The sequence below is a fragment of the Oncorhynchus tshawytscha genome, linkage group LG19 (genome assembly GCF_018296145.1).
Source record: "Oncorhynchus tshawytscha isolate Ot180627B linkage group LG19, Otsh_v2.0, whole genome shotgun sequence".
Lineage (NCBI taxonomy): Eukaryota > Metazoa > Chordata > Actinopteri > Salmoniformes > Salmonidae > Oncorhynchus > Oncorhynchus tshawytscha.
The window spans coordinates 19755786-19782718 of NC_056447.1; the positions used below are offsets into that span (position 1 = coordinate 19755786).

General features: G+C 42.0%; 1 protein-coding gene across 1 annotated transcript in view; it reads left to right on the forward strand.

Moving 5' to 3' along the window:
* Window positions 1-26933, forward strand: part of nell2a (neural EGFL like 2a) — a 100127-nt gene that overhangs the window by 9076 nt on the left and 64118 nt on the right. The window contains exons 3-12 of the mRNA XM_024379175.2: window positions 4582-4732; window positions 7991-8164; window positions 9134-9230; window positions 13087-13159; window positions 13251-13333; window positions 13645-13773; window positions 16892-16994; window positions 18893-18984; window positions 20625-20730; window positions 21066-21194. Of these exons, the coding sequence (XP_024234943.1) occupies window positions 4582-4732; window positions 7991-8164; window positions 9134-9230; window positions 13087-13159; window positions 13251-13333; window positions 13645-13773; window positions 16892-16994; window positions 18893-18984; window positions 20625-20730; window positions 21066-21194 (1137 nt within the window). The remainder of the gene's footprint in view (window positions 1-4581; window positions 4733-7990; window positions 8165-9133; window positions 9231-13086; window positions 13160-13250; window positions 13334-13644; window positions 13774-16891; window positions 16995-18892; window positions 18985-20624; window positions 20731-21065; window positions 21195-26933) is intronic.

Sequence of the window (26933 nt, forward strand, 5' to 3'; positions counted from 1 at the left end):
TGTTGCTACCATCAGGTTACTGCTGGGCAGACTAATCTGGTACATGTCACCGTTGCATCTGTCCCACCTCAGCCAATGACACTTTAATGACACCAGCTGTGGTGAGAGGACGCAGTCTAGCATTGCATCTGTCTAGTGGACCTAAAAACCAGACAACCTTTTTTGTTGTTGACAGAAACGACTCAAAACATGGCCTCCCCATGGAGTAGCCTAGCCAGCATCCGACAGATGCTAATGCTAGCAGCACACGTTACACTCCTTCCCTGAAGACTGTATAACGTGCTTGTCTCCTATCACACGCATCGTCGACTACTCTACATGCTCTCCCTGCACAGTGCCAGGCTTCATCGTGGCCTTGGTAGTGTTTGCAGATTGCATTGTGTTAATTGTCTACTCCCACCAGCTGGAAGTTAAATGTTTATGCGCTGAGGAGAGGCAGCGATGCTAGCTTAGCTTCCCATAGTGCTAAAGAATGCCATCCTGCATGCGTCCCCTGGCTGGGAGTGAACCCTTTGATGTGATCGCTTCTGAGAAATGTCATCATTTATTGATGCTTCCATTAAAGTAGCATAGACGTTTGGGGAGAGTCAGGGGAGAGGGTGGCACACTGGTGGGACTGGAGAACTGAAGACTGGCTACAGAAGACTAGCTAGGCTACACAGAGATCTGAAAATAATATGTAATATACTGTATATATACAGTACCAGTCAAAAGTTTGGACACACTTACTCATTCAAGGGTTTATTTTTACTATTTTCTACATTGTCAAAAAATAGTGCATACATCAAAACTATGAAATAACACATATGGAATCATGTAGTAAGCAAATAATTGTTAAACAAATCAAAATTGATTTTAGATTTAGATTCTTCAAAGTAGCTACCCTTTGCCTTCATGACAGCTTTGCAGACTCTTGGCATTCTCTCAACCAACTTCACCTGGAATGCTTTTCCAACAGTCTTGAAGGAGTTCCCACATATGTTAAGCACTTGATGGCTGCTTTTTCTTCACTCTGCGGTCCAACTCATCCCAAATCATCTCAATTGGGTTGAGGTTGGGTGATTGTGGAGGCAAGGTCATCTGATGCAGCACTCCATCACTCTCCTTCTTGGTCAAATAGCCCTTACACAGCCTGGAGGTGTGTTGGGTCATTGTCCTGTTGAAAAACAAATGATAGTCCCACTAAGTGTAAACCAGATGGGATGGCATTTTGCTGCAGAATACTGCGGTAGCCATGCAGATCACCATGCACAATGCCAAGCGTCTGCTGGAGTGGTGTAAAGCTTGCAGCCATTGGATTCTGTTGCAGTAGAAACACGTTCTCTGGAGTGACGAATCACACTTCACCATCTGGTGAAGGAGAACGCTACCCGCCCCAATTCTTAGTGCCGACTGTAAAGTTTGGTGGAGGAGGAATAATGGTCTGGGGCTGTTTTCATGGTTTGGGCTAGGCCCCTTAATTCCAGTGAAGGGAAATCTTAACGCTACAGCATACAATGACATTCTAGACGATTTTGGGCTTCCAAATGTGGCAACAGTTTAGGGAAGGCCCTTACCTGTTTCAGTATGACAATGCCCCTGTGCAAAAAGCGAGGTCCGTACAGAAATGGTTTGTTGAGATCGGTGTAGAAGAACTTGACTGGCCTGTGCAGAGCTCTGACCTCAACCCCATAAAACACATTTGGGATGAATTGGGACGCCGACTGCAAGCCAGGCCTAATCACCCAACATCAGTGCCCGCAGCAAGTCCCCGCAGCAATGTTCCAACATCTAGTGGAAAGCCTTCCCAGAAGAGTGGAGGCTGTTATAGCAGCAAAGGAGGACCAACTCCATATTAATGCCTGTGATTTTGGAATGAGATATTTGACAACCAGGTGTCCACATACTCTTGGTCATGCAGTGTATATATATATAATTTTGCATTTCACAGGACATTTCCTTCAACAACAGGGTGACCAGATTAAAACTCTTGATTCTAGCCCTCCCGGATCCGGGATCGTGAATACAGCCTCAAGCTCATTACCATAACGCAACGTTAACTATTCATGAAAATCGCAAATTAAATGAAATAAATATATTTGCTCTCAAGCTTAGCCTTTTGTTAATAACAACACTGTCATCTCAGATTTTCAAAATATGCTTTTGAACCATAGCTAAACAAGCATTTGTGTAAGAGTATTGATAGCCTAGCCTAGCATTCAGCATGCAACATTTTCACAAAAACAAGAAAAGCATTCAAATAAAATCATTTACCTTTGAAGAACTTCAGATGTTTTCAATGAGGAGACTCTCGGTTAGATAGCAAATGTTCAGTTTTTACAAAAATATTATTTGTGTAGGAAAAATCGCTCCGTTTTGTTCATCACGTTTGGCTACGAAAAAAACCTGTATCCAGGAGTGTAATTCTCTAGGCAAGCTCATTAGCATAACGCAACGTTAACTATTCATGAAAATCGCAAATGAAATGAAATAAATATATTAGCTCTCAAGCTTAGCCTTTTGTTAACAACACTGTCATCTCAGATTTTCAAAATATGCTTTTGAACCATAGCTAAACAAGCATTTGTGTAACAGTACTGATAGCCTAGCATAGGATTTAGCCTGGCATTCAGCATGCAACATTTTCACAAAAACAAGAAAAGCATTCAAATAAAATCTTTTTTTTTTGAAGAACTTCAGATGTTTTCAAAGAGGAGACTCAGTTAGATAGCAAATGTTCAGTTTTTACAAAAAGATTATTTGTGTAGACAAATCGCTCCATTTTCTTCATCACGTTTGGGTAAGAAAAACCCCGAAAATTAAGTCATTAAAACGCGAACTTTTTTCCAAATTAACTCCATAATATCGACAGAAACATGGCAAACATTGTTTAGAATCAATCCTCAAGGTGTTTTTCACATATCTATTCGATGATAAGTCATTCGTGGCAGTTTAGTTTATCCTCTGAAGAAATGGAACGCGCATGGACCTGGAGATTACGCAATAATTTCGACGCAGGACACCGGGCAGACACCTGGTAAATGTAGTCTCTTATGGTCAATCTTCCAATGATATGCCTACAAATACGTCACAATGCTGCAGACACCTTGGGGAAACGACAGAAAGGGCAGGCTCATTCCTGGCGCATTCACAGCCATATAAGGAAACATTGGAACACAGCGCCTTCAGAATCTGGGGCATTTCCTGTATGAAACTTCATCTTGGTTTCGCCTGTAGCATTAGTTCTGGGGCACTCACAGATAATATCTTTGCAGTTTTGGAAATGTCAGAGTTTTTTCTTTCCAAAGCTGTCAGTTACATGCATAGTCGAGCATCTTTTCGTGACAAAATATCTTGTTTAAAACGGGAGCGTTTTTTATCCAAAAATTAAAAGAGCGCCCCCTATCTCGAAGAAGTTACATCTGAGCAAAGAATGTTCATGTTTGCTCAACCGTAATGCTATCTCAGATATATCCATTATTTCTGGCATAATGTGTATTAATGACAGGGAGACCGGTGTTACTCTGTCACTGAAACTTTACATAAAGACAGTAGGATGCAGGAAAATTAAACAAACCACAAACAATTCACGATGTCTCAATTGTTGGTACAGACAGGCAAAAGAAACAATCCACTCTTGAAATTACAGCAGAACACAGCTGGCTATTTCAGCTCCGCAAAACCTCTGATCAATCTCCGACAGGCAGCTTCAGAGCTCCACCTTCGGGTTTCAGCTTTATCTGCCAGCCGAGACAAATCGATAGAAAGACATGGAAGTGAAGAAGAAGAAGAACGCAGCGGCTCTGTGTTAGATGTGTATATACATATACATACATACATACATACACACATACATATATACAGTATGTATATGTGTCCACCACACAGAGCCCCTGCGTTCTTCTTCACTTCCATGTCTTACAATATAAGTGAATAAGAAGAATAAGAACGCAGCGGCTCTGTGTTATATATATATATTTGTCTTGGCTGGCAGATGAAGCTGCAATCCAAAGGTGCAGCTCCGAAGCTGTAAAGTTTCAGTGACAGAGTAACACTGGTCTCCCTGTCATTAATACACATTATGCCAGAAATAATAGACATATCTGAGATAGCATTACGGTTGAGCTATCATGAACATTCTTTGCTCAGATGTAGGATCTTAATCTGGTCACCATGTTGTTGCAGGAAATGTCCTGCACAGCAGGAAATGCAAACTTATAATGTATTCACGGTTTAAAAAGGCTTCTAAAGTTTGTAATTTCCACTTTCAGAATTGATCTGCCCTAACGAAACATGTATCAACCCCTCCAAAAATGTTCATTAATTATAATCCACACAATAATTCACATTTCCGGTTGCTGCAGAATAATTTTCCTGCTGTGGGAGATACTGGTCAAATTAAGTTCCTGCATCTGTATGTAACATGCAATGAGGTAATAATATCAAGGATAACCAATCTGCAACAATGATAGATAACCTCTAATGAATGGAAACATATGGAAATGAAATGCGTAAATTAATAATGCTAATGTATTTGAATTCTCAAGTGCTACTACAATATTGTCTTTTTAATTATCAAACTGCCACTTGTTCTTTTCCCAGGTTCGTCCAGGGAGGTGAAGGCCCCTGAGGATGTGTCTGCGCGGATGCTCCAGAAGTTGAGGGGCCGGACTGAGTTCACCGTGCTGGTCACCCTGAAACAGGAGCACCTCAACTCTGGGGTCATCCTCTCCATCCACCACTCTGAACAGAGGTACAGATTCCTTACAATAGTTACTGAATACAATGCTGGAGTCCTCACAATACACACCGAACCCAAGGTCAGAGATCTCACAAAGCACACTAATCAGAGTATGAATGGCTCACCTTTGCAGTGAAGTCTTCTTAAAATATGGGAGTGTCATTTGTGTGTAGAATGTGTTGAGGATACATACAGTATGTTTGTGTTTTTGTGTAACTGATGACACACACACACATACACACACATACACACACACACACACACACACACACACACACACACACACACACACACACACACACACACACACACATTAATTTCTTTCTATGTATGTACATTTTAATGTATTTTGTCTTTAATGTATTTTCCGTTATGTGTCGGACCCCAGTAAGACTAGCTGTCGCTACTGGCGTCAGCTAATGGGGGGGTCCTAATAAATAAATAAAAAAATAAAAAAATACTGATTTGATACCTGCAGCACTAACAGACCTGTAATGGGTGCGTGTTGGTGGCAGTGAAGTCAGGCGTAGGAGAACGAACTTGGTAAAAACGGAGTTGTATAATAAATACTGACAAAACTCCAAAAACCAAAATGTACAAAATAACAAAAGTGGGTACAAAATCCGTCACACACCAACATAACACATGACCATCACATACAAGCAAACAATCTCCGACAAGGACATGAGGGGAAACAAAGGGTTAAATACACAACATGTAATTGATGGGATTATAGAACCAGGTGTGAAGGAAGACAAGACAAAACCAATGGGAAATGAAAAATGGATCAGTGATGGCTAGAAGGCTGGTGACTTCGACCGCCGAACACCACCCGAACAAGGAGAGGGACCGACTTCGGCGAAAATCGTGACAAGACCAGACTTAGCAAATGACCGTGTACGGCACGATCACATTTTATTCCTAGTGCAGCACTAAAGCAAACACAGGCCCATTGTGGTTGTGAACAGAAAGGTGATGAGCCTCCCTCCCCTTTCCAGTTAGTTAGCATGCTGATCTGTTTTCCATTAGCTAGCTGTGCAGCCAGCAGATCAGACTGGTAATCAGAATGCCACATAATGTGTTGATTGAACTGTGTACATTAAAGTCAGCGCAAAGTAAAGACCTCACTGCAATGTTAATGACTTTCCCCAGCTCTGATAAGCCCATCCAGGCTGTGTGTTCACTGCACGCTACAGGCTCGCTTCACTGTTTCATTTGGTTTAGAAATGGTTTGCTGAGTGATCCCGGCAGGCAGAGTTACTGGATTTGTGCAGCTGGTATATTGTGCATGGCTGGGGCAGAATAACTCGTTATATCGGTTTGTAGACAAATCAACTCCAGTTCCTCTTCAGTACAGTTCCTCTTCTAAGTGGTTGTTTTTCTTTTGAATAATACTTTGAAGCGAGTAGCTCCAAAGAAATCTCTGTCTTTAAAGCCAGAGCTGATGACTCTTTATTGGCAACTCGGGCAGCTCTTTCCATTAGTGTCACTTCATATAGGGAATCTCTATGGACTGGATAGATGGAAAGCAGGGGTTTCCTGAAATACCAATGTACCCCATCACATGGTTGTACTAGTGTTTGGTGTTGTGGCTCACTGAAGCTCTCATTAACAGCCATCGAGTAGCATTAAGCTTGCACATATTCCTGGGATTGAATCTTGAAAGGGTTATCAGACCTAGAGAGACCATGATTCTTTGAAACAGGGCGAGGCAGTTATATTTCACCATGGGGTGTGAGGTGAGAGATCTACTTTACTGAAAGGATTCTGGGAATGAAGAGGAACTGTTCAGCTGTCTGTAGAACTATGGGTGTGGTCAGTCCTCTATTGTACTGCCTTTTACCTCTGTTAGAGATGTTGAATTGGGTAGAAAGGGATGTGTGTGTGTGTGTGTGTGTGTGTGTGTGTGTGTGTGTGTGTGTGTGAATAGCAATTCCCCTCTCCATATTCCATCTGCTCATTATTCCTGGTTCCACATGAGACAAACTCAAAGTTCCAGTCAAAAGTTTGGATACACATACTCATTCAAGGGTTTTTCTTTATTTTTGCTATTTTCAACAATAACAAATATGGAATCATGTAATAACCACAAATGTGTGAAACAAATCAAAATATGTTTTAGATCATTATCCCGTTGAGAAACAAATTATAGTCCCACTAAGCAGAAAATAGTTGGGATGGCGTATTGCTGCAGAATGCTGTGGTAGCCATGCTGGTTAAGTGTGCCTTGAATTCTAAATAACACAGACAATGTCACCTGCAAAGCACCCCCACACCATCACACCTTCTCCTCCGGTGGGAACCACACATGTGGAAATCATCCGTTCACCTACTCTGCATCTCACAAAGACACAGCGGTTGGAACCAAAAATCTAAAATTTGGACTCATCAGACCAAAGGACAGATTTCCACCGGTCTAATGTCTATTGCTCGTGTTTCTTTGCACAAGTAAGTCTATTCTTCTTATTTGTGTCTTTTAGTAGTGGTTTCTTTGCAGCAATTCGACCATGAAGGCCTGATTCACTCAGTCTCTTCTGAACAGTTGATTTTGAGATGTGTCTATATTACTTGTACTCTGTGAAGCATTTATTTGGGTTGCAATCTGAGGTGTAGTTAACTCTAATGAACTTATCCTCTAGAGCAGAGGTAATTCTGGGTCTTCCTTTCCTGTGGCGGTCCTCATGAGAGCCAGTTTCATCATAGCACTTGTTGAGTTTTGCGACTGCACTTGAAGAACCTTTCAAAGTATTTGAAATTTTCTGGATTGACTGACCTTCATGTCTTAATTAAAGTAATGCTGGACTGTCATTTCGCTTTGCTTATTTGAGTTGGTCTTGCCATAATATGGACTTGGTCTTTTACCAAATAGGGCTGTCTTCTGTATACCACCTCTACCTTGTCAACACAGCTGATTGGCTCAAACGCATTAAGGAGGAAAGAAAATGAACTTTTAACAAGGCACACCTTTTAATTGAAGCTGGTTGAGAGAATGCTAAGAGTGTGAAAAGCTGTCATCAAGGCAAAGGTTGGCTACTTTGAAGATTCTCAAATATTAAATATAATTTGATTTGTTTGACACTTTTTTTGGTTACTACATGATTCCATATGTGTTATTTCATAGTTTTGACGTCTTCACTATTATTCTACAGTGTAAAAAATAGTAAAAGTAAAGAAAGACCCTTGAATGAATAGGTTTGTCCAAACCTTTTGACTGGTACTGTATGTCTAAATCAATTCCTTTCTCCATATTCTGTCCACTTGTCCATTCAGGTTCCTGGAGTTGGAGAGCAGTGGGCAACGCAGTGAGGTGCGTCTCCACTACCGCACCAAGGGTCAGCAGGCCCACACTGAGGTGTTTCCCTACAGCCTGGCAGACGGACAGTGGCACAAGGTCTCTGTGGCAGTCAGCGCCTCCCACATCATATTGCACGTTGACTGCAACAGGTACGCTTCATAAACAGTGCCATAATAATGAAACGAATCAGATTTAATTTATTCCAGTATCAGTATCAGTGTTCATTCATTGTCCGTTTAGGATTTTTACTTTACCTTCTATAACAATATTTTAATGTTTGATTTGTTTGCAATAAATAATTCCTTAATGACTCAAAACAATTATGGAAAACATCAGTTTTTATTGTTGTAAAACAACTGCTAAGTTGAGAACTGCTAGCTAACTTTCCAGCACAAGTCAACAACTTCGGGAGGGCAAGCTTGCAAAATAGATCCAGAGAAATCTGACTACCCCTAGTGGCGAAAATAAAAAGTGCAACCCGTGTCAGTCAAAGAGGAGAAGCATTCTTCTCATAAAGGAAACGTTTGTTTGATGAACTAGAGCCAATACTAAGACAAAAGAAATGTGACACAATGTGTAAATGATAACAAATTAGTGCACGATATTAAGACATTTATGAAAATTCTGGAACTGAATTCTGAAATTGAACGAGAGGCTACAAAATAGGATTTTGATTCCTATGCAACGTTCTACTAATAGGAATACTTCACTGTTAGTTTTGTCCTTTTATTCTTTTTGTTTGAACAGTAAAACAGTCAGCATGGAGAAAGGCCAATAAAACCACTTAGAATTGATTTGTTGCCATGCACTACCCATAAAGCATATTTAGAACTTGTATTATTCAGAAACATAAAATATGGTCAAAAATTAGAAAGAAATCGGTGATATGATATTTTGGCCATATCGCCCAGCCCTGAGGCTAAGTAAGATGACAGAACAGGGTGTTTTTAGTGTTAGGGGCATTATTACTATTCCGTTTATTCAAATATTATTGTTTTAGTGGTAGTAGTAAGAGAAGGTGTGGTGTAGTTGGCAATTATGTTTAATGATTAGCGGTAATCATTTTTTGCTGACCCTCTGTGTTGTTTTGACCTGTTTCTGTCTTTCTGTCTTTGTAGGATCTATGAGCGGGTGGTGGAGATCCCGTTCATGGACATACCTGATGACGCAACTTTCTGGCTGGGACAAAGGAACAGCGCCCATGGCTTCTTCAAGGTAAATATGACATGTTTTGTAAAGCTGAAAACTCTTCACGGTGGCCTGTGTTTGACGGTGCGTCATAAACGGTGATGATGCTGCTTGATAAATTATTCAAATCAATTGAGGAGAAAATGAAACGCGTTGGCTCATGGACCTTGTTTTCCCACAATCCACATACTCCACACCCACTTCCCATCCGTGGCTGTTTAACCATTGACTTTATTTATCTGGGAATCTGGGAATTGAATTGGTCACATTTCTCAAGTTTGCCAATGTAAATGTTACATTCTTTCTCTCCCCTCCCTCATACAGTGTGTTGCGAAAGTATTCGGCCCCCTTGAACTTTGCGACCTTTTGCCACATTTCAGGCTTCAAACATAAAGATATAAAACTGTATTTTTTTGTGAAGAATCAACAACAAGTGGGACACAATCATGAAGTGGAACGACATTTATTGGATATTTCAAACTTTTTTAACAAATCAAAAACTGAAAAATTGGGCATGCAAAATTATTCAGCCCCTTTACTTTCAGTGCAGCAAACTCTCTCCAGAAGTTCAGTGAGGATCTCTGAATGATCCAATGTTGACCTAAATGACTAATGATGATAAATACAATCCACCTGTGTGTAATCAAGTCTCCGTATAAATGCACCTGCACTGTGATAGTCTCAGAGGTCCGTTAAAAGCGCAGAGAGCATCATGAAGAACAAGGAACACACCAGGCATGTCCGAGATACTGTTGTGAAGAAGTTTAAAGCTGGATTTGGATACAAAAAGATTTCCCAAGCTTTAAACATCCCAAGGAGCACTGTGCAAGCGATAATATTGAAATGGAAGGAGTATCAGACCACTGCAAATCTACCAAGACCTGGCCGTCCCTCTAAACTTTCAGCTCATACAAGGAGAAGACTGATCAGAGATGCAGCCAAGAGGCCCATGATCACTCTGGATGAACTGCAGAGATCTACAGCTGAGGTGGGAGACTCTGTCCATAGGACAACAATCAGTCGTATATTGCACAAATCTGGCCTTTATGGAAGAGTGGCAAGAAGAAAGCCATTTCTTAAAGATATCCATAAAAAGTGTTGTTTAAAGTTTGCCACAAGCCACCTGGGAGACACACCAAACATGTGGAAGAAGGTGCTCTGGTCAGATGAAACCAAAATTGAACTTTTTGGCAACAATGCAAAACGTAGTGTTTGGCGTAAAAGCAACACAGCCCATCACCCTGAACACACCATCCCCACTGTCAAACATGGTGGTGACAGCATCATGGTTTGGGCCTGCTTTTCTTCTGCAGGGACAGGGAAGATGGTTAAAATTGATGGGAAGATGGATGGAGCCAAATACAGGACCATTCTGGAAGAAAACCTGATGGAGTCTGCAAAAGACCTGAGACTGGGACAGAGATTTGTCTTCCAACAAGACAATGATCCAAAACATAAAGCAAAATCTACAATGGAATGGTTCAAAAATAAACATATCCAGGTGTTAGAATGGCCAAGTCAAAGTCCAGACCTGAATCCAATCGAGAATCTGTGGAAAGAACTGACAACTGCTGTTCACAAATGCTCTCCATCCAACCTCACTGAGCTCGAGCTGTTTTGCAAGGAGGAATGGGAAAAAATTTCAGTCTCTCGATGTGCAAAACTGATAGAGACATACCCCAAGCGACTTACAGCTGTAATCGCAGCAAAAGGTGGCGCTACAAAGTATTAACTTAAGGGGGCTGAATAATTTTGCACGCCCAATTTTTCAGTTTTTGATTTGTTAAAAAAGTTTGAAATATCCAATAAATGTCGTTCCACTTCATGATTGTGTCCCACTTGTTGTTGATTCTTCACAAAAAAATACAGTTTTATATCTTTATGTTTGAAGCCTGAAATGTGGCAAAAGGTCGCAAAGTTCAAGGGGGCCGAATACTTTCGCAAGGCACTGTATATTAAGAATGAATTGACATGTTTGTCCCATATATTGTGTCCCACCCCCCTTGTTTACTGCTGCTGTGCATAGCCGGCGTAATTATCCCAGAAACACTGATTTGCTAGAAATCTGTAAAGGCCTTTGGAATGGACCGTGCTCACTAAACATGCCCCATTGTTATATCAGACTAGAAGATGTATCGCCCCTCACACAGGTTTAATCCCCCCAGGAACACCTTCTCACAGGGATAAGTTAGAGTATATTGTCCTCTCATCTGCTTTTAACGACACTGGTGGTGCTTTGTGTCTGCTGTCGGGACAAACTGATCACCAGAATGTGTGTCTGTGCGTGTGTGTGTGTGTCTGTGTCTGTGTACATATTGCCTCCGTGTGTGTAGGTACGACTGCCTCTTTGTGTATCGGTCTGTGTGTGTGTGTGTGTGTGTGTGTGTCGCTTCTGGCTGTTGCATTTCCCTCAGCGTTAATTGGCAGATGAAAGAAGACTTGGAGGTCACCCACTAGTCTTGTCGTGTGCCCACCACACCTTTCCCTCCCTGATTAGTGCTGGGAAAGGAAAGCCACATCCCTTCTAACGAAGAAAAAACACTTAATTAACATATCAGACACTCTCTCTTTGTCTCTGTTTGTATAGGGGTTTAGATGAAGCAAAAAAAAAGTTGCTTCCATAACAGTCTAGTGGCAGACACTTTTATCACAGAAATGGATGATGCCCATTCAGCAGTTCAATATTATACATCCTTCATACACTGAGTATACCAAACATCAGGAACACCTCATATTATACCATGATGTATATGAGGGAGAAATCCTTAAGATGACTCACAATTGACGACTAATTAAGTTGCACTTAGATCCTAATCTTTCATTACCAGACACTTTGAACGGTTTACCCCTGTAGGCTACGTCTGGGAAGCAGCTCGTTTTGACAGTAATCATCCGCTCAATAACATTTAACACGTCATGCATACATTCATCAGTGATACGTACATGCGTTATCTTCCCTAGTCTGGCGCTTTTTCAGCCTTCCACTGAGTCAGAGTCTAAATTACCGGGAGATGGAAACATGTTTAACGAAACATGACTCATGCCTGCTTCCATCTGACCTGATGTTGCCATGAGGAATCAGCGAATTGGGTTCTTTCGATTTGAATGTATGGCCAGTAAATTGAAGTAGCAAGACAATTTAAAAAAACAATTTCTCATAAGTTGCGCGGCTCCAAAAAATCCACTCAAGGAATGGAAGGGGCCAGGTTTCCATGGTTACCGAGTGTCTGGATGTGCGGTTCGGCCACAGGACGAAAGGCTATCAAATTAAGAGACCTATGAATCAAATTGAAACTGTATCTCATAGTTATGCTTATCAAAGGGAATCAGGAGAAAACAGAAATCGCTATTACATTCATGACTCCCGTATCATTGGTTCACTTTGCATCCAATTTCAGTCCAATTATCTCACCACACAGACTGTACCAGTCCAGAGAACACATAACTCAGAATAAACTTGTCAGACTGCCTCCCCGATATTGAAACACACATTTCCAGTAACATTCACTAAATATTTCATACATTTGTTTTCTGATAACAGTATTTATTGAGGTTGTGCAAGATTTGAAGATGATAAATTGCATGTGTGTGTGTGTGTGTGTGTGTGTGTATGTGTGCGTGCATGCGTATGTGCCTGCATGCCACAGTAAATGAACAATAAACTAGACCATGTTTCATCTCTGTTATCTCTCCTCAACCTATTGCGCATTAGTTTCCTTAGCTTCTCTTTATATAACACCATCCACTGCATTGATGATGGCTATCCTCTCATTTCAGGTGCTATCTGTGATCAAGTAGGACACATTTAGTCTGAAGAGACAGTATGCTCTGTGCTGGCTGTAACTAAGTCTGGGTTTTTTTCTGTGTGGGTCTGTGTCTGCAGGGTGTAATGCAGGATGTTCAGATACTAGTCCTGCCTCAGGGATTCATCTCTCAGTGCCCAGATCTCAACCGGAGTGAGTCCACACCTATTGTATTGTAATGTTATTCACCTGTAACATTAAGGCATGTCTACACATGTTGGATCTGTGGTCGGTTCTTTTCTAGCATGCCCAACCTGCAATGACTTCCACGGACTGGTGCAGAAGATCATGGAACTGCAGGATATCTTAGCCAAGACATCCAGCAAGGTACTGGGATGTATCCTGGTTATACACCTTTGTTGTCAAGGGTGATAGCTTGGGCTATTCATTTCTGCTCCAACATGTTTCCTTCACCATCAAAGATGCAACCATACTGGCTATGGTCTACCTTCTTATATGAATCTACTTTGATAATGTTATACTGTGAAGATCTCCTTTAGTGCATGGTCGACTGTAGCAGGGCTTGAAGTAGGACTTGTTTCATGTGTATAGAGATGGATGATATGCACCGATCTGAGGCTCACTCCCCCCTCTCCCACCCCCCTTCCTCCCTTTGTATCTGGGCTTGGCGTGGCCAGCTGTCCAGGGCGGAGGAGAAGATGAATGGTCTGGATGGATGCTATTGTGAGAGGACCTGCAGTGTCAAGGGGGTCGTCTACAGAGAGGACGAGTCCTGGACAGATGGCTGCAGGAACTGCACTTGCACGGTGGGCTATGTGTGTGTGTGTGTGTGTGTGTGTGTGTGTGTGTGTGTGTGTGTGTGTGTGTGTGTGTGTGTGTGTGTGTGTGTGTGTGTGTGTGTGTGTGTGTGTGTGTGTGTGTGTGTGTGTGTGTGTGTGTGTGTGTGTGTGTGTGTGTGTGTGTGTGTGTGTGTGTGTGTGTGTGTGTGTGTGTGTGTGTGTGTTTCAATGGCCCCATTGTAGACCCTGCCTTTGTTTTGGGCTTCAGTTCATCAAGTGTTGGTGGGGAGGCGGGGCCATACCCCATTGTTGATGGCTTATGTTCTCATTACTGCATTGGATTGAAAGGAGTGTTGCCCTAGATTCCCAAATAAAACAGGACAGAAAACAAGAAGGATAGAAAATGTACGCAGTAACTTGGATTATACAGATAGAGCTGCAGGACAGCCATGCTGGACATACCCTCTCTAGGGTCTACTTTCCTCTTCACCAAGCAAGAATGATTAGAAAATGAAGTTATGAGCATAACTATATACCACATCAACAGACATATTTCACCCCCTGTCATTCTACCAGCTATAAGACACCAATTCCTCTCTATGCCACTGAACTAGGGATGGGGGTTTGAAATAATTTCACCATTCGAGTAATATCATTTTTTGTCAGATATCCTGATATTTTAGAAAGTATATATTTTTTACGTTTTTAACTTGAGCACTGCTGCGCAAGGGAGAGAGGTTGGCAAGGGAGAGAGGTTGGCGCTCTATTCCTGCAGCTGTGGAGGGGCTGTGTGTGTGGGAGCGACGAAGGGAGAGAGAGAGAGACGCAGTAGCAGACTCGGCTACAGCCAAGATGAACTAACTTGTAGCAGCCACAATGTTATTTATCATCCCATATTACAGTGCCTGTCTTGGCTGGAGTAGACTAGAGAAGCCAGCCAGCTAGTTAAGTTAGCCAGCTATAGCTAGCTAGGCTAATTGAGGCCAAATGCTGCCCTTTCACCCCAACCCCATTCAGATAAAACAACAGCCTTGCTTGCTCATTGGAGCCTACTCCTCATTTCACAAACCTTTAATTCCGAAATTTTATTCCATCTCGCATTGCATTAGTGAACTCTCACTCCACTTGCTACACATGGAGCCACTTTGACTGACCAACATAAACAACAATCAACACACGTGAAGGCTACCTGTGGGCTACCGGTCTTTTTATGGGGCGCACATCATAAAAACTACATTGAAAAGTTTTTTGTTTTATTAAATGAATAATTTGAAATGTAATGTTATATCCCTGTATGTAACAATGTCACATGGATATTTTTTATTTACGTTAAAGGTCCAATGCAGCTGTTTTTATCTCAATATAAAATCATTTCTAGGTAGCAATTAAGTACCTTAATGTGATTGTTTATTTCTCACACAATTTTTCTAGGACTGTCTGGGAGTGGTCTGAGTTGTGGTGGAAAACTGAAAACTAGCTGTTATTGGCAGAGATGTTTAGAACTCTCTTTATTATTGTTCTATCAACTCATTTACCGCCTTGTGATGTCATCAGGCAGGCCAAAACTCCATGCCACCAAAACAGGCTAACATTTCAGGATGTCTTTTCCAACAGCTTGTTCACAATTTCACAGTATTATTCCCTCATCAGTGTGTAAATAAATCTAAAACCAGGGAAATCATGTTTTTTGACTGCACTGGGCCTTTAAAATAGGCATAAATGAATACAATATTCAGTACTCGAATACTAACGTCCGTTCGGATATTCGAAAAATAACTGAATATCCCTACAATGAACTCCTCAAATGAGCGGATCTGCGCCAGCTGATGAGATACCGTATTGCTTAGTACATTATATTGGTATAATGTGAGTATCATTTTTTATTCAACTAGGCAAGTCCATTAAGAACAAATTCTTATTTACAATGATGGCCTATTGTGTGCCACCCTATGGAACTCCCAATTCCAGCCAGATGTGATGTAGCTTGGATTCAAACCAGCTACTGTAGTGACACCTCTTGCACTGAGTGGCAGTGTCTTAGACCGCTGTGCCACTCAGGAACACTGTGAATGTACATATCTTTCACCTAATTACTCTCCACAGATGATCATTATCAACAGCGATTTGTTTCACCCACTCGTCCAATGAATCGTCGGCGCTCATAGACTTGTCGTGTCCTCGATGAAGACTGCAATTACGCCATTAGATAGACATGTTCGTTACGTTACGTGTGGCAATTAGCCGCAACCTTTCAAACGAAAAGGTCACAGCATTAAGATGGTATCAAATATAGTGGATGAGTCAGTCCATGTTTCTTTAAGTAGAGTTCAGTTCTCAGGGAGGAATGTGGGTGAGTTACAGAGGTAGAAGCACCTCGTACTTATTCAATTCTTAAGACTGAATATCTTATAGAGATTCTAGGGGAAGAAGGCCGGGGCATCATTTCATCTTAACCTAGGTTATGGCAAACATTTTTTTTACGCTCATTTACTGCATTTCTACACAATTTAAAAACTCTAAAATGCCATTTGGAGAGCCACAAAAACAAGCAAAATGGACTCCATCCATTATCACCGTGTACAGTAGCTGTAGCTCTATTCACCTCTATTCACCAATAGGGGACTGAACATTCTACAAACAGCTGCCTGCTTATGCACTAGCTCAGCACCGGGATTACAACTTTGGTTTAGTTTCATGTCTAGTCAAACAGCAGTTCCCTTAGCCAAAGCCTTCTACTACAGCCATCTTTACCTCTGCAATGTGTTGAGGAAAAGTCCTGCTGGTCCCTGCAGCTGTGTCCATGTGCTTTCCCACAGAGAGGAAGATGTGAAGCGAAAGGTTTCATTCTCGCTCAAATCTGTCCAAAATAAGCCCAATGCATTTCTATGGGCTTATTTTGGTCCTAAGCTTGTCGCCTTGCCTTCCCGCCTTTGGGACAACGACTTCCATTGTTAGGGCGGAGACATGAGCATCTCGTCATTATATGCAGATCTCTGCTCTCCATAAAGCGAGCCGGACATTACAAACAGCCTTCCTTCCTCTCCCAGGCATCCGCAACTCCCAATTGAGGTCAGTGGAAGAAGGTTGTGTTTAATACTGTTGCCTGTCAGTTTCAGTGACTTCCTGTCATTTCTCTCTCCCACAGAATGGCACAGTGCAGTGTGAGACCATCTCCTGCCCATCCCCTCAGTGCCCAGCGGGCACCACGCCTGCCTACGTGAAGGGCGCCTGCTGCATGGAGTGCCAACGTGAGTGAAATGTCTTAACACACACACATACACATGCACAGATCGACGTACACACAGATGGACGTACAAACACAGATGGACAAACACACACACACACACGGACACATGCGCATGCACACACAAAAACACTCCATAAAGGCTGCCTGACAACTGACCGCAGCTCTGCATTGCTACACTGCTCCCTGAGATGCTCCGTCCTTTTGCATATACATGGACCAATTATTTAACAGCCAGCTTATCAACACAGGTGGCTACATTGACACAAACGGAAAACAGGTTCCGCAGGATGTGAGATGAACTAGTTCCTGTTTACACTAGACAGGATGATGCTACTGTATGAGGCGGGGGAGCTCATCATGGACTTTCAAATCGAATTAAAAAAAAAAAAACGTATTTGAAGTTGAGGAAAAACAACATGAAAAACATGTTTATCTTGAGAAAGAAAACGGAATTATGAGATGGATGCAGGATGCCGTTGGAGTAGCCTTGTGTCTGGCTGAGCAGACCATGAAACATTAAGATAAATGTCTGTCTGTTTTATTTGATCAATAACCGCTTAGCCCGTGGATGTGTTCTTTTCAGATAAATAATTCTGTTTCATCACGTATCTACACAGAGAGGTTTTTTCTAGCAGACTCGGAAGATAGGAGGAAAGCAGCGCTATTATCCTCCTATATACAGGGCCTTACCACTTATATTTCCTCAATTTCTGTTTTCAACATAGAGATGGATTTCAGAGAATATTAGCTCCATAGTGAGTGATGTGTTTACCTTTCAAAAGCAATAGAAGCAGTATAGTTCCTGAGATGACATTCCTCTTAAACATGCATGCTGTACGTCACAACATTCCAAGGTTCTCTCAACATTGTGTTTGGTCTCAATAAGCCTCTTCTATATATTTTTTGAGTACTGGGTTACACAGTACATCTTTTCAAGTGTAAATTGAATTAAATTTAAACTCACTGCCATACTCACACACACACACCATCAACACACACATAAACACACGCAAGCTGATCCATGGGAATCAGACTCAGTCAAACTTATTCATACCACATTCGGTTTGACTCTTTATCAAAGGGAATCCATTAGCTTAGCTCGCTAATCATGCTGTGTTGGCATAAACACTCCCTCTCCCTACCCAACTCTGCACTGCGCTGTGACAGGCGCAGGGGGTTGAAAGGCCTTTAAGCATCCTAATCTGACATCAACACACTGGTATAAATCCTCCTTAACTCTGCCACCTCTGTGTCTCTGTGTACAGCACTGAGGTAGACAAAGACAGGGCTCATTAAGCTTGCTTTGGTGTTAGAGACTCAAAGGAAGACTCCCTCTCCAAATGCAAACCTTATCTGTTCACCTACTGTACATTACCTCCTCACGGAGCGGGAGGCAGGGAGCTAGGTTCTGGTTCGGATGACTTGTCAAGCACAATGTTTTTAATAGCTTTTTCAAAACTTCATCAATGCTTTTCCTGGTAATCAATTTAGTTCGTTTTACTGGTTCTTGTGCCGATATAATAATTCACAGTTTGATTGACGGGTGAAATGGCTTGGGGGTTAGGGTTTGGCCTATATACGTTTTCCTCTAGCAATTCTGATAATCAGGTAGCCTATCCACACAAACCTCCACATCAAACTGACATATTTAATAGGATTTTCTGCCCAAGTAAGATCATCGCCTTTCCCCCAGTCATACTGTGTCACGTTGAAGTCCAATGCTCCCACTCTGTTTTCAGATAGGGACAGACATGAAAATCTTTCTTATGTGGCTTCACCGCAGTAGATTGCCACAGACTGCCACAGTATAGTGAATATCACCTTTTTTTGTGCGCTGCCGTTTGTGTGTGTGTGTGTGTGTGTGTGTGTGTATGTGTGTGTGTGTGTGTCTATTTCCAGTGGTATGCCTGTTCAAAAAAGAAGAGTTGGTCGAGGGAGCTCAGAAAGCTGTACGCGACAACTCCGGCAGATGCCAGCTGTCCGAGTGCAGGGTGAGTACACAGCCCGTATGAAAGCATGCTATTGGTGTTTTCCTACCTACATCACTACTTGGTTTAAACAAACTCCCACAACTGCCATGAAAATACAATAATTCAAGCAACCAGGCACTTACAGTGTATTAATTTTCATCACAAGGTGTAGGACAGCCTCGTTAAATAGTGATTCCAGACTAGAGTTGCTCTCATCAGGCCAGAGGCTAAATCAAGCCTGAATGAGAGACTGCAGTCGGCCGTCAACATCAGCTAAATTTATTGATCTGTTTTTTCCTATGCGCTCTATGGGGAAAGTAAATGGGCAGAACTGAGTAATTGAGTTTCCAGGAGGGGCCCAAACCGTCACAGCATGACAATCAATGTTTCAATCAATCATCATCAAATATAGCTCCTATATTCCTGTATGACCATATAGATTGTGCAGTGTGAGACTGATGGCTGTATGGTGAGATCAGACACCTGGCCCATTGGCAGCCCTTGCTTTCTGACTGCAACTGCTGTCTTATACAGACACAGGCACTGACATAGCTACAGACACGTATAGACACATAGGCACAGACGGACACGGAAGCAGTCCCAGACATAGGCTGCAGATCAAATAGCCGTCTGGCCTAAGTATCTTAAATTGAGTGATAATTGTTTTTCTTTAATTTTTCTTACCAAGCTAAATTATCATTGGCACATAATTTTGCTTTTATATTAACCTGACAATGACCTAATACAAGTAATATATCTTATTTCAACATATTCTTCGAGATATTTTACCTAATAAGATGTTTAAGGTTAAATAACATGATTGAGGTAAAATATCTTAAAAAATATCTGGGGGAAAAATGAATTACCTGTCTTCATTTTGCTAATGTTGACCTAAAAAAGCCTTATCTGCCAATGACGTTAGATCATTTCGCTAAAAAAAAATACTTTAAGTGAATTATCACTCAATTTAAGATATTTAGTCTTGATTAGATGTAACTTTTTGCAGTGTGCTGCTGGTTTTGGGAGTTTTTGTTGTTGTTTGGGGGGGGTGACAAACATAGGGACACAACTATTTGATTTATCTTTATAGTGGCTGACCTCACCCTGTGTGGAACGTAGCTAGTCATAGATGTGTTCTGAGTTGGTTTGTTTGATTGGTATTTCTCTGGCTGAGTGTTTCTCGGTTGTGTGTTAATGATGTTATTAAGGATCATGAATCAGCATCAGTCAGGTAGACAGAGTGGAGAGGAGTCAGGGCATTAAAGATGGCTGTTAAAGAGATGGTGGGAGAGGGAGCCCCCTAATTACATTTACTCTGTCTAATCACACAATCGGGGACAATTGCACTGGTTTCATATCCATCTCTGTTCAATTTGTTATCATAAACCTCACTAGATAAGAGAATCAACATGCAGAGTCTTACTACAGCGCAGCAGCGCTTAACACTAACCTGAAATATGTATACATTACTGCTATTGACCATCATTATGTCATTTTAGTCGGGAAGTTGTGCACAGTAGAGAGGGAAGCACACCATGGATGCCTAATTGCCTCTGATTAAATTTGTGCCTTATCAAATCTGTGGGAAACCAGCAGCTGAGCTAATCTAACCCTAATGAGGTTGTGTCTCATATTGTTTCTCATTGTTTCCCTGTTACTAGGAGACGGCTATGCATCGGGTCGTCATGACTACCCCTTGTCCTGAGCTCAACTGTCCAGAGTCCGAGCAAGTCAACCTCACCGACAGGTGCTGCAAAGTCTGCAGAGGTATGGGAAAACACACACTCCTGCCTATAAAGGCATTTCACTGTACATTAAAACGTGAAACTCTATATCAGTGGTTTCCAACCAGAGGTACTAGGACCCCTGGGGGTACTTGGCTTATCAACAGGGGGTACTTAATAAAACTCATGAGACTATAGGCAATATTCAGTTGGTGGTACAGTAACCGAATAAGGTTGGGAACCACTGCTCTACAAAACAGATTACAAACCTAAAAAGAATCAGCAAATCATTACAGGAATCATTGCAACAACAAAAAAACACCTGGACTCAGTCTGAGAGGAGTGCCCTGTGTGTAACCTCTGACCTCTGTGCCCTAGGTCATGATTTCTGTGCGGAGGGCCACGGCTGTGTGGAGCACTCTGACTGTATTAACTTGGAGGCTGGGGCCCGCTGCAGCTGCAAGGATGGCTTCCGCCCGCTCCGAGATGACAACGCATACTGCGAAGGTACACAAAGGATTCTAGTAGAATAACACTAGAATTGATAAAACACCTTCGATTGAACTGTTTCTCCCCAAGAGTGGCAGAATCTCTTTTCATTTTGTGAACTTAGGTCGAACTGCAAGGGCTTTGTGACAGCATCATTTTGGGGTTGCAAAAATTGAAAGAAGAAAGTTTTCCAACACATTGAGAGATGACATACTGTTGGACAGACTGTCTGCTGTAATTTGTGTAGAGGTATTAGTCATAGGTACGGATTGTGCGTTCACGTGCTATTTGGAACTAGGACACTCTGAAATTTCCGACTTGCTAAGTGATTGTAGTTTATATACAGTATGTGCCGCGTTCAACCAGTTAGCAAGTCGGAAAGTGTCCGATCCAGGGACTTACTTTCACCGACAGTCAAATCACTGTATGCTCTTGTCTGCTTTCGGTCAGTCTCTACTGTGTATTAATATGAACATACAGAACGCTCCCTAGCTGTGTTTGTCTCACTGCCAAGAACGCATGATGAGCAGAGACCCTCATAAGTAGTGCTATTCATCATGAATGCGTGAATATTCATTGCTGATTACATGTTACACTGATGTTTCAGGCCATGGTGTTAAATCTAGTAAAACAAACGGGGCCAATTGCAGCCATCGACGGCTACTATATTATTCCCAGCTGATCTCTCGTTAAACCATCAATACGCGCTAAATTCACCCGCACAGCTGATCTTATTTGCAACCATTATTGGTTGCCACATTATCGCTCCCTGAAAGATGATGTCGGCGTTAACTTAGTCTTGCGTGCTACCAAAGTCTTTCGAGATATTTTCACCCTCTTGTGGGTGTTATCATCAAAAACAACTTGGGACCTACTTTTTGAGAAGACTAAGGGCGGTTGATCTATTTGACAATCATCCTGTACAAATGAAATAAAGAATTTCCTCATTAGCTGTGGCAATGTACCGACACGTTGTATGAATGGAAAACTAATGCTGGTGTAGCTCATGTTATTTGATTAGTTTTCAATTCATGTAATCCATTAAATGCAACTGTCTTATCAAGATAAAATATCCCAGGACTATTTGAAATGTGTAACTAAATCAAGTCGATTGAGTTTTATAATCTGTATTTTTTTAATCAAATGAAAAATGCAGGCTAATAGTTATTTAAATGAATATATTATATTATTTAGCCATTTAAAGTGAAATGTTTGAATGAATAAGACCTATTACGTCTATATTCTTATACTCAAATGCGATTTTGTTTACATTCATCAGCCTTACGGTTTCCTGTGCTCCTGATAGGTCGATATTTCACTGGGGGCGGGAGTAGAGAGCAGACGCAGCTGTCTGGTATCATAATGACTTGACACGGAAACAACAAGAGATCAAATGATCTGCGGGGGTTTCTTCTCGTGGGTTTTTGGTTGCAAGCAAGTCTGCTTTAACACACTAGTGCATGTAATCCCCCTGTTATTAGCGTATGAAGAAATCCAGCTGTAATGCGTAGCACATCGCTACGTTCTGCCTGTTGGTTGCCATACACCCAATGCGTTTGATCTTTTCATGATTGTTTTCTTATATAACAGATGCTGATATGTTTTATACTCTATGGCGATTTGGCCCTCCACTTTTGAAGATTGGAAAATGTGTCAATACTTCAAGGACATTTAATCACATGGACTGCCTACTAAAATACATGCAAAAAAACATTATATAAACAAACTGTGAATGTAGATGTCTTCGCCGGTCCTTCCCTTCCTCAGTGGAAATTCCCACATACGTCTTTGCTTCTTACTCTACGGAATCTTCCTGGGATGATCAGAGAAGTGACTTCTCCATCTGCGGTGCTGTAAAATCTACAATGTTCACCCAACTCATAGTAATACATGTGGGGTTCCGGGAGCTAAATCTATGGATGACGTTGATGACAAGCGCAAATAAGCCATCAAATCTCGACTCCATATCCCTTTCATCCTCGTTGCTTCACTCCGTGCCTGTATGCATACATGCCCTACTTTTACCAAGCTGATGAATTCCCTCCAACTTCTCTCTTCTGTCACCTTTACCAGCAATCAGTGCGATGTCTTTGGTTACATGTTCATTGGCTCTAATAACCAGGAGGGGAAAGGCATGTGTTAAGAAGATAACAGCCATTCCTGACCTCCTCTCAGTCTGTTTTAACATGCTAAATATGATCAGTTGGTCAGATAATTATAATGTCTCAGGGAATTTGCATAATTGAAGATGCTATCAGCCCCCTGTATCCAATTAATGGAGTATAAAGGTCTCTGGGCTGCAGGTTAAGCTCCTGCCGCATGGCACCACCTCCACCTCAACTCACCACCTCCACCTAAACTCACCACCTCCACCTAAACTCACCACCTCCACCTCAACTCACCACCTAAATTGACCACCTCCACCTCAACTCACCACCTCCACCTCAACTCACCACCTAAACTCACCACCTCAACTCACCACCTCCACCTCAACTCACCACCTCCACCTCAACTCACCACCTAAACTCACCACCTCCACCTCAACTCACCACCTAAACTCACCACCTCCACCTCAACTCACCACCTAAACTCACCACCTCAACTCACCACCTAAACTCACCACCTCCACCTCAACTCACCAACTAAACTCACCACCTCCACCTCAACTCACCACCTAAACTCACCACCTCCACCTGAACTCACCACCTCCACCTCCCTCCGCTGCGTACTGGCTGCACCACTTCTCAAGCCAGCAGAGACTGGTGCTTTTGCCCACTCTAAGTTGGAGGGAAGAAGTTTGGTAAATACTTGTAAATCTAGGAGGAAGACGTGTCCAAGTTCCTGTACACCCAGGGTAAACGTGAAGGTCGAAGTTGTGTGCCTATTTCAATATAGGTTTTGGATCTATTTCACTTACATGTAGTTGCATCCAGTATCCCCTGAGAGAAGATGCTGAAACACCCAACAGCAGTATTGTGACATGTTTGGAAATGAATAAGATCTATAGTTGTTTCAATGCCAGCCATTCCATTCAACACAGTGGTGGTTAGAACCAGACTCATCTCGAGAGCGACCCAGGTCCCTGTATGAAATTGGATGGGGGTGTGAAGAGGGTTACTTCTGAAACTGCGGAGGGACAAAATTGACTCAATTTTCTGATGCTCTCACAAAAGCAATTGATTTTTTTGAGGGGCTTCTGGAAATCATTTACACTATGAGTATTGTGCCCTGCAAAAAGAATCGGAACCGCCAACATAGTTGTTTTGAGGATCACACAAGTGTCTGAGAGAATGTTGGTGTTCCCATAATAGTCGGGACAAAGGTAGCTACACCATTTTGCTGTTGAGGGTTGGTATGCATCAGTATACAGTTGGAATAGCTGTTTGTCAGCCTCAGTATCAGACCACAGAACACATGAGATGGATTCCAATAGACAGGCTCATGTGCTACACACAATATACATAATGTACACAATATACATAATGTAAATAAAGTACGCCGTGTACACGTACAAATCCCTTCAGCCATCTGGTTGGCATCAGATCGGTGTGGTATCTCAGGAAAATACATACACTGGCTCTTTAAAACAGTCCTAGGTCACTGATGTGCTGAACATAGCCTATGAGATCACTCCTGTGTAAATGTTTCATAGAAGCAGTGGTAGCAGAGCCTCAGGGGGAGACTCTCCTCTCCCAGCCTCTCTCTGCTCATAGAGTGCTGTTCTCTCAGACAGAAAAGCACAGGGCCCCATCCCCTCAGAAGGCAGTCATGTAGAAGGCGTATTTTCCAACACAGATCCATGTGATGGGTAGTGTATTAAACATCTCTATTAGAGTGAAAGCCAAGCTGCTGTGGCCAAGTGGCAGACTGTGATTGGCTCTAGATTGAGTCATCTGTAAAGCGCCCAAGGTTGAAGCTAATATTAGTACTCTAGTACCACAGGAGAAAAGGGACGGAGCAGCTCGCATTGTTTTCTTATACTCAAATAATTGTTTTCCTATTATTTTCTGGCGTATCTGAAAATGAGTATAGTGTCTCTTTTCTTCAAAGACCTCCTTTATTCAGATGATTCACTCACACAATTTTGTCCCGAGATCAAAAGGACATCGTTCTAAATGCTTCTCCGTTTTGACTATTGCTATTTGCACATTGGTGGCATTCAAATGCAAACCAAATCACATTGGTTCAACTGGTGTATGTTTTGCATGCATATCATTGCATTCGTGGAGCGGCATAGAGTAGTAGAGTCGGGCGCTTGCAGGGGTTGCACACATGGGCACATTTTTAGGCTGGGGTCTGGGGGAAAAAGTGGCCTTTTTATAAGTCATTTTACTTGACTGGAGACTTCGGCAGAATATTTTTTAATATCGCACAAATGATCGAAATGACAGGCTACTTTGACACCGACAAACTGAGCTCCCGAGGTCAATTAAAACGACCTTGTCTTGAATCCATCAATAGTGTAGGCCAGGTGTGTGGAGACACATATATTATACAATATGAGGAGGAAATTATAGTCCTAAAAAAGCTTTGCCGTTTCACTGACTCACCCAATGATCTGCAGCTCCCTCACCGTTGATGGCCGATGCGCTCATGCCAAAAGCCTATCTCTTGTTTTACTGTCTAAAACCATGCTGTTCACTCAATAGGCCTATTTGGAAGTTGATACAATATTTTGATAGCCTACAGACAGATTAGAGTCTTCTCTTTTCAGCAGGAGCCATTTGCTTTCCAACCGGTGTTTTCCCTCGATTTTATCTGAAAAAATTGCGAAAGGCTTGTTCACTGATAGATTTGCTGTGTGCTCTCGACTATACGCTATGCTTTGTGATTGGGCCACACACAATTCACAGCTAGGCAATTTTTTTTTGTTAAGCTATTGATCCTCTGTGGTTAAATTATATTATTATTAAATAAATAATAATAATAAATTATTATTATTATTTCATTTATTTCTGAACAGACAATAGTTCTGTAATTCTATAACTTCGGCAAATACATTTCAACTCATCTGGGATGCTGCAGCACCTCCAGCATCCTTCCAGCAGCTCTGATTCTATAAGGAAATAAATGATGAAGCGCAACACTGGAGAGATGAGAGTTGCAGGCTCATGTCTATCAGAGCAGAGAGAGATCATAGACAGTGAATCTCATTCTAGTTCTGTGAGATACAGGCGCGCTTCTCTCTCACCCCAGCAACGGCCACACGTTGGTCTCTAGGCTACAATGTTGCGGAAACCATAAACCTGGGCTGGCCCAACCCGAATCAATACTTAGAATATCAGGCGTGGGCTGAAAAGCTATGTTTTCACATTAGACAGGAGAATTACAGAGGAGGCAACTCAAATTAACTCTGATTGCTTTAGTTATAATGTTAACATTGCAAACAGGGACAATTAATTTTCATGCCATGAGAACTACCGGAGACAAAACAGGCCAAAACTGAGAAGTGACGGATTAAATGAAACACTGGTTGTATCCCATCCAGTGATAACTAGGTAGCCTGTGGCATGTTGCTGTTTGTTGTAATGTCACAAGATGGAGGGGGGCTAATTGGCATTTACCAAAGAGCATCCTACTAGGCACAGGCGCCAATTAAACGTCTTTTCAAAGTTGATTCAACGTCATTTCATTGAAACGTGGAAACAACATTGATTCAACCAGTGTATACCCAGTGGGATGGCTCATCCCACATCACAATCACTGCTGGGATGAGCCTGAGGTCTGACACACACACACACACACACACACACACAC